This window comes from Oncorhynchus gorbuscha, linkage group LG09 (genome assembly GCF_021184085.1).
Source record: "Oncorhynchus gorbuscha isolate QuinsamMale2020 ecotype Even-year linkage group LG09, OgorEven_v1.0, whole genome shotgun sequence".
NCBI lineage: Eukaryota > Metazoa > Chordata > Actinopteri > Salmoniformes > Salmonidae > Oncorhynchus > Oncorhynchus gorbuscha.
The window spans coordinates 72,455,260-72,469,915 of record NC_060181.1 but is presented as its reverse complement, the minus strand read 5'-3'; the positions used below and the strand labels follow the sequence as shown (position 1 = coordinate 72,469,915).

At 44.1% G+C, this 14,656-nt stretch overlaps 1 protein-coding gene across 1 annotated transcript; it reads left to right on the top strand.

The window, feature by feature from the left end:
* The first annotated feature begins 10,174 nt into the window (after positions 1-10,174).
* Positions 10,175-13,595, top strand: LOC124044027 (neurofilament heavy polypeptide-like). The gene is made up of 4 exons (XM_046363339.1): positions 10,175-10,970; positions 11,715-11,769; positions 11,962-12,073; positions 12,693-13,595. Exons 1-4 carry the CDS (start codon positions 10,674-10,676, stop codon positions 13,018-13,020), a joined length of 792 nt encoding a protein of 263 aa, XP_046219295.1. The 5' UTR covers positions 10,175-10,673; the 3' UTR covers positions 13,021-13,595.
* Positions 13,596-14,656: the final 1,061 nt, after the last annotated feature.

Genomic DNA, 14,656 nt, shown 5'->3' with positions numbered 1-14,656 from the left:
CCACTGGACTTACTTTAAACCATTATACCCTTTTAAACCCACCTGTCAAGGATAGTGCAATAGAAGCTGACATTTTAGCAGTCTTAACCACAGTTTAAATGCACTTTAAGTTGATTTATTTTTTTCAGTTAACTCTTAATAACACTGGAGGCTGACATTATATAAATGTTTGCTATCCAACTCATCTCAACCCACCTATGCAGAAGCACAGAGGCCGCCAGCTTTTAAGAACAGCTTTTAAGAATGTTTTACATAAAACAATTCACATAATTGTCTTTTTAAAACATGTTTTAAGACATGCATACTTTAATCATGAATACCTAATTACTTACCTAAAGTTCAGAACGCCAGTAAGATGATATGTTGCTACTCTGGAGAAGAGGTGTAATCCTCTCTGCAACTCCTGTTGAAAGATGGAAAACACAAAAAACATGAACCACAACCATCACAAACCACCACCCCCCTCTCCCATATCCTGAAGATTCCATCACAAACCACCACCCCCCCTCCCATATCCTGAAGATTCCATCACAAACCACCACCCCCTCCCATATCCTGAAGATTCCATCACAAACCACCACCCCCTCCCATATCCTGAAGATTCCATCACAAACCACCACCCCCTCCCATATCCTGAAGATTCCATCACAAACCACCACCCCCCTCCCATATCCTGAAGATTCCATCACAAACCACCACCCCCTCCCATATCCTGAAGATTCCATCACAAACCACCACCCCCTCCCATATCCTGAAGATTCCATCACAAACCACCACCCCCCTCCCATATCCTGAAGATTCCATCACAAACCACCACCCCCCTCCCATATCCTGAAGATTCCATCCCATATCCTGAAGATTCCATCACAAACCACCACCCCCCTCCCATATCCTGAAGATTCCATCACAAACCACCACCCCCCTCCCATATCCTGAAGATTCCATCACAAACCACCACCCCCTCCCATATCCTGAAGATTCCATCACAAACCACCATCATATCCTGAAGATTCCATCACAAACCACCACCCCCCTCCCATATCCTGAAGATTCCATCACAAACCACCACCCCTCCCATATCCTGAAGATTCCATCACAAACCACCACCCCCTCCCATATCCTGAAGATTCCATCACAAACCACCACCCCCTCCCATATCCTGAAGATTCCATCCCACAAACCACCAAACCACCCCTCCCATATCCTGAAGATTCCATCACAAACCACCACCCCCCTCCCATATCCTGAAGATTCCATCACAAACCACCACCCCCCTCCCCCCCTCCCATATCCTGAAGATTCCATCACAAACCACCACCCCCTCCCATATCCTGAAGATTCCATCACAAACCACCACCCCCCTCCCATATCCTGAAGATTCCATCACAAACCACCACCCCCCTCCCATATCCTGAAGATTCCATCACAAACCACCACCCCCTCCCATATCCTGAAGATTCCATCACAAACCACCACCCCCTCCCATATCCTGAAGATTCCATCACAAACCACCACCCCCCTCCCATATCCTGAAGATTCCATCACAAACCACCACCCCCCTCCCATATCCTGAAGATTCCATCACAAACCACCACCATTCCATCCACCCCCTCCCATATCCTGAAGATTCCATCACAAACCACCACCCCCTCCCATATCCTGAAGATTCCATCACAAACCACCACCCCCTCCCATATCCTGAAGATTTCCATCATCCTGAAATTCCACCACCACCCCCTCCCATATCCTGAAGATTCCATCATCCAAACCACCACCCCCCCTCCCATATCCTGAAGATTCCATCACAAACCACCACCCCCCTCCCATATCCTGAAGATTCCATCACAAACCACCACCCCCTCCCATATCCTGAAGATTCCATCACAAACCACCACCCCCCTCCCATATCCTGAAGATTCCATCACAAACCACCACCCCCCTCCCATATCCTGAAGATTCCATCACAAACCACCACCCCCCTCCCATATCCTGAAGATTCCATCACAAACCACCACCCCCCTCCCATATCCTGAAGATTCCATCACAAACCACCACCCCCTCCCATATCCTGAAGATTCCATCACAAACCACCACCCCCCTCCCATATCCTGAAGATTCCATCACAAACCACCACCCCCCTCCCATATCCTGAAGATTCCATCACAAACCACCACCCCCCTCCCATATCCTGAAGATTCCATCACAAACCACCACCCCCCTCCCATATCCTGAAGATTCCATCACAAACCACCACCCCCTCCCCCCCTCCCATATCCTGAAGATTCCATCACAAACCACCACCCCCTCCCATATCCTGAAGATTCCATCACAAACCACCACCCCCTCCCATATCCTGAAGATTCCATCACTGAAAATCACAAACCACCACCCCCTCCCATATCCTGAAGATTCCATCACAAACCACCACCCCCCTCCCATATCCTGAAGATTCCATCACAAACCACCACCCCCTCCCATATCCTGAAGATTCCATCACAAACCACCACCCCCCTCCCATATCCTGAAGATTCCATCACAAACCACCACCCCCCTCCCATATCCTGAAGATTCCATCACAAACCACCACAAACCACCCCCTCCCATATCCTGAAGATTCCATCACAAACCACCACCCCCCTCCCATATCCTGAAGATTCCATCACAAACCACCACCCCCCCCCTCCCATATCCTGAAGATTCCATCACAAACCACCACCCCCCTCCCATATCCTGAAGATTCCATCACAAACCACCACCCCCCCTCCCATATCCTGAAGATTCCATCACAAACCACCACCCCCCTCCCATATCCTGAAGATTCCATCACAAACCACCACCCTCCCCCCCTCCCATATCCTGAAGATTCCATCACAAACCACCACCCCCTCCCATATCCTGAAGATTCCATCACAAACCACCACCCCCCTCCCATATCCTGAAGATTCCATCACAAACCACCATCACCCCCTCCCATATCCTGAAGATTCCATCACAAACCACCACCCCCCTCCCATATCCTGAAGATTCCATCACAAACCACCACCCCCCTCCCATATCCTGAAGATTCCATCACAAACCACCACCCCCCCTCCCATATCCCCCCTCCCATATCCTGAAGATTCCATCACAAACCACCACCCCCTCCCATATCCTGAAGATTCCATCACAAACCACCACCCCCCTCCCATATCCTGAAGATTCCATCACAAACCACCACCCCCCTCCCATATCCTGAAGATTCCATCACAAACCACCACCCCCTCCCATATCCTGAAGATTCCATCACAAACCACCACCCCCTCCCATATCCTGAAGATTCCATCACAAACCACCACCCCCCTCCCATATCCTGAAGATTCCATCACAAACCACCACCCCCCTCCCATATCCTGAAGATTCCATCACAAACCACCACCCCCCTCCCATATCCTGAAGATTCCATCACAAACCACCACCCCCCTCCCATATCCTGAAGATTCCATCACAAACCACCACCCCCTCCCATATCCTGAAGATTCCATCACAAACCACCACCCCCCTCCCATATCCTGAAGATTCCATCACAAACCACCACCCCCCCCTCCCATATCCTGAAGATTCCATCACAAACCACCACCCCCTCCCATATCCTGAAGATTCCATCACAAACCACCACCCCCCTCCCATATCCTGAAGATTCCATCACAAACCACCACCCCCTCCCATATCCTGAAGATTCCATCACAAACCACCACCCCCTCCCATATCCTGAAGATTCCATCACAAACCACCACCCCCTCCCATATCCTGAAGATTCCATCACAAACCACCACCCCCTCCCATATCCTGAAGATTCCATCACAAACCACCACCCCCCTCCCATATCCTGAAGATTCCATCACAAACCACCACCCCCTCCCATATCCTGAAGATTCCATCACAAACCACCACCCCCCTCCCATATCCTGAAGATTCCATCACAAACCCCTCCCATATCCCATCACAAACCACCCCTCCCATATCCTGAAGATTCCATCACAAACCACCACCCCCTCCCATATCCTGAAGATTCCATCACAAACCACCACCCCCCTCCCATATCCTGAAGATTCCATCAAACCAAACCTCCCATATCCTGAAGATTCCATCCAAACCACTCCCATATCCTGAAGATTCCATCACAAACCACCACCCCCTCCCATATCCTGAAGATTCCATCACAAACCACCACCCCCCTCCCATATCCTGAAGATTCCATCACAAACCACCACCCCCCTCCCATATCCTGAAGATTCCATCACAAACCACCACCCCCTCCCATATCCTGAAGATTCCATCACAAACCACCACCCCCCTCCCATATCCTGAAGATTCCATCACAAACCACCACCCCCCTCCCATATCCTGAAGATTCCATCACAAACCACCACCCCCCTCCCATATCCTGAAGATTCCATCACAAACCACCACCCCCCCCCCTCCCATATCCTGAAGATTCCATCACAAACCACCACCCCCTCCCATATCCTGAAGATTCCATCACAAACCACCACCCCCTCCCATATCCTGAAGATTCCATCTCCCATATCCTGAAGATTCCATCTCAAACTTTCTATTTTAATTACAATTATTTACCCCAAACCAAACCCCGTACCCTAAACCGGGTTCGTACCCTATACCCAACCCCTCCTCCTCTATTTTATTTGATTACATTTTTTTCACCGCCGCCGACCCAGGGTGACCTGGCATCAAAGGAGAGGGGGCATCAGACAGGCCGGGTAACCTACCTGGCCTAACCGCCCTTTTCCACTTCTCCCTCACGATCGCAGTGTAGAGATGTCAAGGCCTGTTTGAATAAAAGATGGGCTTTTAACTAAAACTGTTACGACTTTGACTTTTTATTACTAGATGGTTTATAAGAGTTTTAGAGTAGAGTTAATAATAGATACATAGATAATAAGAGCCTAATCTGTTAGGAATAGATGCAATTAAAATACGGAATCGTTGTATCTGTCCTTAACAGATAAATAAATAGCCTACGTTAAAACACTATATTATTTAAAACATTGAAGGTGAGGACTAGATAGTATACAGCTAAATCAAATCAATTCAAATCAAATCAAATGTATTTGTCACATACACATGGTTAGCAGATGTTAATGCGAGTGTAGCGAAATGCTTGTGCTTCTAGTTCCGACAATGCAGTAATAACCAACAAGTAATCTAGCTAACAATTCCAAACTACTACCTTATACACACAAGTGTAAAGGGATAAAGAATGCGTGTGCCGAGCCTTTCGCCGAATGCAATTATTGTGGTGGAGTAACTCTGCAAGATCATGGTCAAACCAGGCGCTGAACCTTTCTTTAAATCTTATTTTCTTTATGTGGGCGTGTTTGTTAACAATACTACTGAAAATATAAAAAAAGAAGCGGGGATCAAGCTGATTCTATACCATTTTACAGAGGCCAGTTCATGAAGGAAGGCTTGCTCATTAAAGTTTTTTAGCAAGCGTCTATGACAAATCAGGACAGGTCGTTTCACTAAGCAGCCATCACGAACACATGCTGTAAAACAGTGACCTCTAAGGTCATTACAGAAAACTCCAGTCTGATACCTATCAGTATTATTTGTGAGGATAACATCAAGGAGAGTAGTCTTTTCTGGGTGTTTGGAGTCATACCTTGTGGGATTGGTAATAATCTGAGAAAGATTTAGGGAGTCCCATTGCTTTTGTACTTGGTCAGGTGGTTTAAGCATGTCCCAGTTTAGGTCACCTAGCAGAACAAATTCAGATTTAGTGTAAGGGGCCAGGAGAGAGCTTAGGGCAGGTAGGGTACAGGCCGGTGCTGATGGTGGACGATAGCACCCAGCAACAGTCAACAAAGAGCTATTTGAAAGTTTAATGCCTAAAACCAGCAATTAAAATAGTTTGGGTACGGACTTGGTGGAGACAACCGAGCACTGAAGGTGATCCTTGGTAAAGATTGCCACTACCCCACCTTTGGAAGATCTGTCTTGCTGAAAAAGGTTATAACCAGAAAGGTTAACATCAGTATTCAAAACTCTCTTTCTTAACCATGTCTCAGTAATGACCAACACATCTGGATTGGAGCTGTGAACCCACACTTTCAATTGATCCATTTTAGGTAATAAACTTCTAGTGTTAATGTGCAGAAAACCCAGACTTTTACGAGAGCAGAGATCAGTGAAGCAGATATCAGAGCACAAATAGGAATTGGGGCTAACAACAGTAGATGGTCCAGGGTGTACATGCACATTTCCAGATATCATCAACAGTAGATGGGCTCAGGGTGTACATGCACATTTCCAGATATCATCAACATCATCAACAGTAGATCCAGATATCATCCAGTAGGGTGTACATGCACATTTCCAGATATCATCAACAGTAGATGGGCTCGGGTGTACATGCACATTTCCAGATATCATCAACAGTAGATGGGCCAGGGTGTACATGCACATTTCCAGATATCATCAACAGTAGATGGGCTCGGGTGTACATGCACATTTCCAGATATCATCAACAGTAGATGGGCCAGGGTGTACATGCACATTTCCAGATATCATCAACAGTAGATGGGCCAGGGTGTACATGCACATTTCCAGATATCATCAACAGTAATACAATCAAAGCACATCAGAGGACAGGGAGAGCTCTGCAGTGCTGATTTATGACATCAGAATGTAAATCAGATGGCAACAAGATCACATTGTACAGCAATTTAATCAGGTAACATGAATAAAAAGCCGGCAAGAGGTGGTTAGAATAAGATGGGAGGACAAAAGCCTGTGTAACCAATAGAGAGTCAGAGTCCCGAGTGTGGGAACAAAGCCTCTTCTGTAGCCTGTCAACTATGTGTCTGTTTATCCTGTTTCTCCCTCCTGCACAGGTCAAACGCATAGTCTGTCCCACGGTTGGGTAAAGAAAGTTTGTAGTCAACAAAGTATGCAGGAGTCATTTCATTTTTATTTATTTCACCTTTATTTAAACAGGTAGGCTAGTTGAGAACAAGTTCTCATTTGCAACTGCGACCTGGCCAAGATAAAGCAAAGCAGTGTGACACAGACAACACAGAGTTACACATGGAATAAACAATAAACAAGCCAATAACACAAACAAGTCAATGACAGCGTAGAAAAAATAAAGTCTATATACAGTGTGTGGAAAATGCATGAGGAGTGAGGCAATAAATAGGCCATAGGAGCGAATAATTACAATTTAGCAGATTAACACTGGAGTGATAAATGAACAGATGTGCAAACGTGCAGAAAAGTAAATTAAAGAAAAACAGAATGGGGATGAGGTAGGTAGATTGGGTGGGCTATTTACAGATGGACTATGTACAGCTGCAGTGATCAGTTAGCTGCTCAGATAGTTGATGTTTAAAGTTGGTGAGGGAAATAAAAGTCTACAACTTCAGCGATTCGTTCCAGTCACTGGCAGGAAATGAGGTGTACCTGCTGGAACGTGTGCTACGGGTGGGTGTTGTTATCATGACCAGTGAACTGAGATAAGGCGGAGCTTTACCTAGCATAGACTTATAGATGACCTGGAGCCAGTAGGTCAGGCGACGAATATGTAGCGAGGGCCAGCCGACTAGAGCATACAGGTCGCAGTGGTGGGTGGTATAAGGTGATTAGGTAAAAAACGGATGGCACTGTGATAGACTGCATCCAGTTTGCTGAGTAGAGTGTTGGAAGCTTGCCGAAGTCGAGGATCGGTAGGATAGTCAGTTTTACTAGGGTAAGTTTGGCGGCGTGAGTGAAGGAGGCTTTGTTGCGAAATAGAAAGCAGATTCTAGATTTGATTTTGGATTGGAGATGTTTAATATGAGTCTGGAAGGAGAGTTTACAGTCTAGCCAGACACCTAGGTATTTATAGTTGTCCACATATTCTAAGTTGGAACCGTCCAGGGTGGTGATGATGGTCGGGCGGGCGGTGCTGGCAGCGAACGGTTGAAATACATGCATTTGGTTTTACTAGCGTTTAAGAGCAGTTGGAGGCCACAGAAGGAGTGTTGTATGGCATTGAAGCTCGTTCGGAGGTTAGTTAGCACAGTGTCCAAGGAAGGGCCAGAAGTATACAGAATGGTAGTTGGTGAGAGACGGAATCTAAAAGACGGAATCTAAAACAAAAATACAGAAAATCACATTGTATGTTTTTTAAGTAATTAAGTATTTGATCACCTACCAACCAGTAAGAATTCTGTCTCTCAAAGACCTGTTAGTTTTTCTTTAAGAAGCCCTCCTGTTCTCCACTCATTACCTGTATTAACTGCACCTGTTTGAACTCGTTACCTGAATAAAAGAGACCTGTCCACACACTCAATCAAACAGACTCCAACCTCTCCAAAATGGCCAAGACAAGAGAGCTGTGTAAGGACATCAGGGATACAATTGTAGACCTGCACATGGCTGGGATGGGCTACAGGACAATAGGCAAGCAGCTTTGTGAGAATGCAACAACAGTTGGTGCAATTATTAGAAAATGGAAGAAGTTCAAGATGACGGTCAATCACCCTCGGTGTGGGGCTCCATGCAAGATCTCACCTCGCGGGGCATCAATGATCATGAGGAAGGTGAGGGATCAGCCCAGAACTACACGGCAGGACCTGGTCAATGACCTGAAGAGAGCTGGGACCACAGTCTCAAAGAAAACCATTAGTAACACACTACACCGTCATGGATTAAAATCCTGCAGCGCACGTAAGGTCCCCCTGCTCAAGCCAGCGCATGTCCAGGCCCGTCTGAAGTTTGCCAATGACCATCTGGATGATCCAGAGGAGGAATGGGAGAAAGTAATGTGGTCTGATGAGACAAAAATAGAGCCTTTTGGTCTAAACTCCACTCGCCATGTTTGGAGGAAGAAGAAGGATGAGTACAACCCCAAGAACAGGAATGGCTCCGTAAGAAGCATCTCAAGGTCCTGGACTGGCCTAGCCAGTCTCCAGACCTGAACCCAATAGAAAATCTTTGGAGGTAGCTGAAAGTCCGTATTGCACAGCAACAGCCCCAAAACATCACTGCTCTAGAGGAGATCTGCCAAGGAATGGGCCAAAATACCAGCAACAGTGTGTGAAAACCTTGTGAAGACGATTGACCTCTGTCATTGCCAACAAATGATATATAACAAAGTATTGAGATAAACTTTTGTTACTGACCAAATACTTATTTTCCACCATAATTTGCAAATAAATTCATTAAAAATCCTACAATGTGATTTTCTGGATATTTTTCTTATTTTGTCTGTCATAGTTGAAGTGTATCTATTATGAAATTACAGGCCTCATCTTTTTAAGTGGGAGAACTTGCACAATTAGTGGCTGACTAAATATTTTTTGCCCCACTGTATATGCAAATACACCATTTTTAAAACTTTTTTTGAAACATTTCACCTTTATATAACCAGGTAGGCCAGTTGAGAACAAGTTATCCTTTGCAACTTCGACATGGCCAAGAAAAAGCAAAGCAGTGTGACACAAACAACAACACTGGGTTACACATGGAATAAACAAACATACAGTCAATAACACAACAGAGAAAAAGTCTATATACAGTGTGTGCAAATGAGGTGACAATTATTTTGGGATAAACACGATTTGCAATGTTCTATTTGTGACACTCGTTTGTGTAAGGGTTGATAGTCAATAGGCTCGGTGCTGTATGTTATGTATTAAACTAATAATGAAGTGATTGAAGCAAGACTGGATGTACAAGGATCAAGGACACTGATACTCTGTATGTTATTGTATTGATGACCTTTTGAACACTGTCATTCTGTAGCAGCTTGCAAAGTCACTGTCTTTTGATGGAACTCCGTACAAACCTCCCAGGCTGATGTTGATGGAACATTGGTGCTGTGAGACTGGAATATTAGGGTCTACTTGGAGAAGGCGAGTTAGACACTTTTCTTGGCTTCTGTGTGAGAGGTGTCTCCCTGTTTGCAAACTTGTATTGAATCGAAGTTATTTATGATTGACTATATCCGCGACTGCTCTGCTCTTTTGTTCACCTGAAATCCTCTCTTACACCTTAGCCACGTGATTAGACCCATCCTACCTGTCTGAACTGTCAAACCGGTTATGCCATAATCATAACCAACCACACAACCAGATAAAGGGAGGTGGGGAGTGGTAGGAGGTGGTGCTAGAGAGTTGGACAAGACATCATCTTCATTCTTTACATAGATTTTGAGGATTGAGGTGTGTTTTGTGTTCTTTAACAGTGCTTTCAATTTGGATTGCAAAGAATCTTTTGAACTAAAAAAAAGGCAACTCAGGAAGAAGAATACAGGACCAGGAATGACAGTAAGCCTCAGATTTACTGTAGAGGAAAGGAAGAGGAACAAAATTATATGTAAAGAAGTTCATATATTTGCTTCAGGCTTCATGCTGTAGGCTATGGGAGGACTATGGTAACAAACGAGTCATAGAAACTCACTCATACGACCACACATTATCATTGACTCCGTAAATAAGGTAAACCGTTTAATAGTCACAGTGCTCTCTGCCACACAAAATTAATATTGTAAAGACGTAGGTGATATATAGATATACATACAGTATATACACATAAAAGTCCAGCAGACACACATACATTCACACAGGGACAAATACATAGACTTAAAGAACATAAAGAACCAACACCCACACAAACTCCCAGAGGCAGCCATGAGGGTTTTATTGGTGATAGGAGGCCTAACAATCCTGGTCTCTATGGGCCTGGCCCTGATCGTCTTTGGCCAGCCCCTGACAGAAGTCAAGCTGACCCTGCAGAACCTGCATCTGGATCAGACGCAGAGGGCGCGCGTCAACCAACTCAAGGAGAGGAAGTGGCTGGAAAACTTGCTGAAGGGGCAGATAGACTGGAAGAAGAAGAATGTGGAGGAGATGGAGGCAGAGGTGAAGAAACTGACCGAAGAGGAGGGGAAGAAGAAGACTGAGGTCGAGGCCTGCCAGGCAGAGAAGGTGAGAGACAGATCATTACTGTTCTATAAATACTAGACAGACCTGGGTTAAATACTGAACATATAGACCATTGGTGTACTATAAAGACTAGACCAGGACTGCCCAACCCTCTTCATGGAGATCTACCATCCTGTTCATTTTCAGTCCAACCCTTACCTAACATACCTGATTCAGCTAGATAAGGCATTGGTGAGCAGTTAAAAGTAAAATCAGGTGTGCTAAATTAGGGTTGGAGCGAAAATCTGGAGGACAGTAGCTCTCCAGGTACAGGGCTGCCCTTCACTAGACAGACCAATCAGGTATGTCAAATAATGGAGCTGTTCATGATTTTGTTTTCCTGGTACAATGGAACCAATGGAATAGTCCCAAAAGTGCAACCCCCAAGCATTGAACAGTGATGACAATGGCTTCGGGCTGTGTAGCTTGGAACAGGGTGCACTAAACCAGAGCAATCAAAAAAGCAATTGAAAGTATTTAACATTTGACCCAGGTTGGTGTATGGTGCTTGTCAACCCACTGGGCATACACTGACTGAATCAAAAAAAAATCCACGTAATTTCAATGAAATGACGTTGAACAAATGTGGAATAAACGTTGAATTGACATCTGTGCGCAGTGGAATGTGCTGAGTAGAAGGATTTGAAGGACTCGGATAAGGATTTTTAGTATGTACAGCAAACAGTAGGCGTTTAATGTTATTTTTCCCCTTTACCTATATTTGTGTTCTCTCACTTTGGCACAAAGAAACAAAAGGAGGAAGTACTTTCACCCATACAGAAGGAGCAGAGTGATATTGAAGGTATGTGAGTCTTTTCTAGTAGAGTTGTTATTCTTGTAGCCACTTGTGCCACAAGGTGGGGAAATTTGGTAACATGTCAGCCACTGTAACGTAGTGCATCTCTCTCTCTGGGTGCATTTCTGAAGTGGTTTCCCTTTGCTTCTCTTCTCTGCTCTTCTCTTCTGATCTCCTCTCCTTGTCTGTTCTCCTCAGCGACATTCAAAACTGAAAAGGAGGCTTGGACAGGGGAGATCACCACACTCAAACAGCAGTTGGAGCAGAGGAGCAAAGTGTGTGGTTTTGTGAAGAACTCAACAGATACAGCGTAAGTAGCAGATTTGTAATACCTGTAATATATATATTTTATATATTTTTTATTTAACCTTTATTCAACCAGGTAGGCCAGTTGAGAACAAGTTCTCATTTACAACTGCGACTTGGCCAAGAAAAAGCAAAGCAGAGTGACACAAACAACAACCCAGAGTTACACATGGAATAAACAAGAGTACAGTCAATAACACAATAGAAAAAAAGTATATATACAGTGTGTGCAAATGGCGTGAGGAGGTAAGGCAATGAATAGGCCATAGTAGCAAAATAATTACAATTTAGCAAATGAACACTGGAGTGACAGATGTGCAGATGATGATGTGCAAGTCGAAATACTGATGTGCAAAAGAGCAGAAAAGTAAATAAAAACAATATGGGGATGAGGTAGGTAGATTGCATGGGCTATTTACAGATGGGCTATGTACAGCTGCAGCAGATCGGTTAGCTGCTCAGATAGCTGATGTTTAAAGTTAGTGAGGGAAATATAAGTCTCCAACTTCAGTAATTTTTGGAATTCATTCCAGTCAAAAATAGAACTGTAAAAGTCTACTCACAGCACAGGTGAAACATCAAACAAAGTTCATGATGATAATAAAACCTCTTGTTTTCTCCAGGAAATTATGTCCACCCAAAGAAGGAGCAGCAAAAGCTGAAGTGGCCCCTGTAAAAGCTGAAGCGGCCCCTGTAAAAGCTGAAGCGGCCCCTGTAAAAGCTGAAGCGGCCCCTGTAAAAGCTGAAGTGGCCCCTGTAAAAGCTGAAGCAGCCCCTGTAAAAGCTGAAGCTGCCCCTGTAAAAGCTGAAGCTGCCCCTGTAAAAGCTGAATCGGCCCCTGTAAAAGCTGAAGCGGCCCCTGTAAAAGCTGAAGCGGCAACTGTAAAAGCTGAAGCGGCCCCTGTAAAAGCTGAAGCGGGCCCTGTAAAAGCTGAAGTGGCCCCTGTTTAAGCTGAATAGGCCACTGTACAAGGTGAACCTGCATCTGTAAAAGTTGAAGCAGCCGCTGTTTAAAGCTGAAGAGGTCACTGCACAAGCTGAAGCCGACCCTGCTCCAAAGCGCTAGACGGCAAAAATTTCTCTCAGAATAACATTAATGGTGTGTAGTATTTCATTCATGATGCACAGTCATATATATGTTGTTTGTTTGTGGGTAATCTTGGCAAACCAGAAACGAAAATCTCATTTAAAAAAAAACACAATTTATGTCATTTAGTCTGTCCACAAGAGATTAGGTTGTGGGCATTGTCAATGTGTCATTTTGGCACACTTCTAGAAGCCTAAGAAACATTTCCAAACTGGCAGTAACTACAGTGCAAAAGAGACCGAAATTACATTTTTATTTATTTTATTTCACCTTTATTTAACCAGAAGGGGGTTATGGTTCCCATTTGGGAACTACCCCTCCCACGTTCAGCTGGAACGGTGGCGCATGGAATGCAAAAATATTCTTAGAAATATTTAACCTCCACACATTAACAAGTCCAATAGCTCAAATGAAAGATAAACACCTTGTTCATCTACCCAGCAAGTCAGATTTCTAAAATGTTTTACGGCGAAAACATTGCACATATTTATGTCAAACCACCACCGAAGACACAGCTAATTTGAATAGCCAAGTTGAAAAAAATATGCAATCAACAAACGCAGGATTAAAAGAAAGATAATTCACTAACCTTTTGAAATCTTCATCAGATGACAGTAATATAACATGTTACACAGTACATTTATGTTTTTTTCAATAATATGCAATTTATATCCATAAATCTCTGTTTACAATGACGGCATGTTCAAAAAATGCTGCTCAAATGTCCGGAGAAATTATGATAGCTCCGACAGATAACGTCAGATAACAAGCAATACACATCATAAACTTTAACTAAATATACATGTTCTACACATAGATAGAAAGATACACTTCTTCTTAATACAACCGCTGTGTTACATTCATTTTTAACGTTACAGAATTCGTTCACTAGGCTATAATATGAGACGGCGCTCAGAAATTAGCATTACGTCTCCTCTATATTGGAGTCCACAGAAACCCAAATTTACCACATAAATATACCCTTACCTTTGATGTTCTTCCATCAGAAGACCTGGAAGGGGTTATACTTACCAAAAACATTGTTTGGTTTTGAAGTCTGTGTCTGTAACGTCTTTCGTCTGTTGTTTGAAGAGAGTCAGACCGAAATGCAGCGTGTAGGTTACTCATGACTTTTAATAAAGATAATGCGGTACATGAAATAACTGAAGAAGAAAACAACAAACGGAACGTGAACTAATTACAGCCTATCTGGTGACTAACACTGAGACAGGTACAATCACCCACGAAATACAATGTGCACTCAGGCTACCTAAATACGGTTCCCAATCCGAGACAACGAGAATCAGCTGACTCCAATTAGGAATCGCCTCAGGCAGCCAAGCCTAACTAGACACACCCCTAATAAAACACACTCCCAATTAATACAAACCCCAATACGAAATACAACATATAAACCCATGTCACACCCTGGCCTACCCAAACATATAACAAAAACACAAGATACAATGACCAAGGCGTGACAGTGTCTTTAGGTTATCA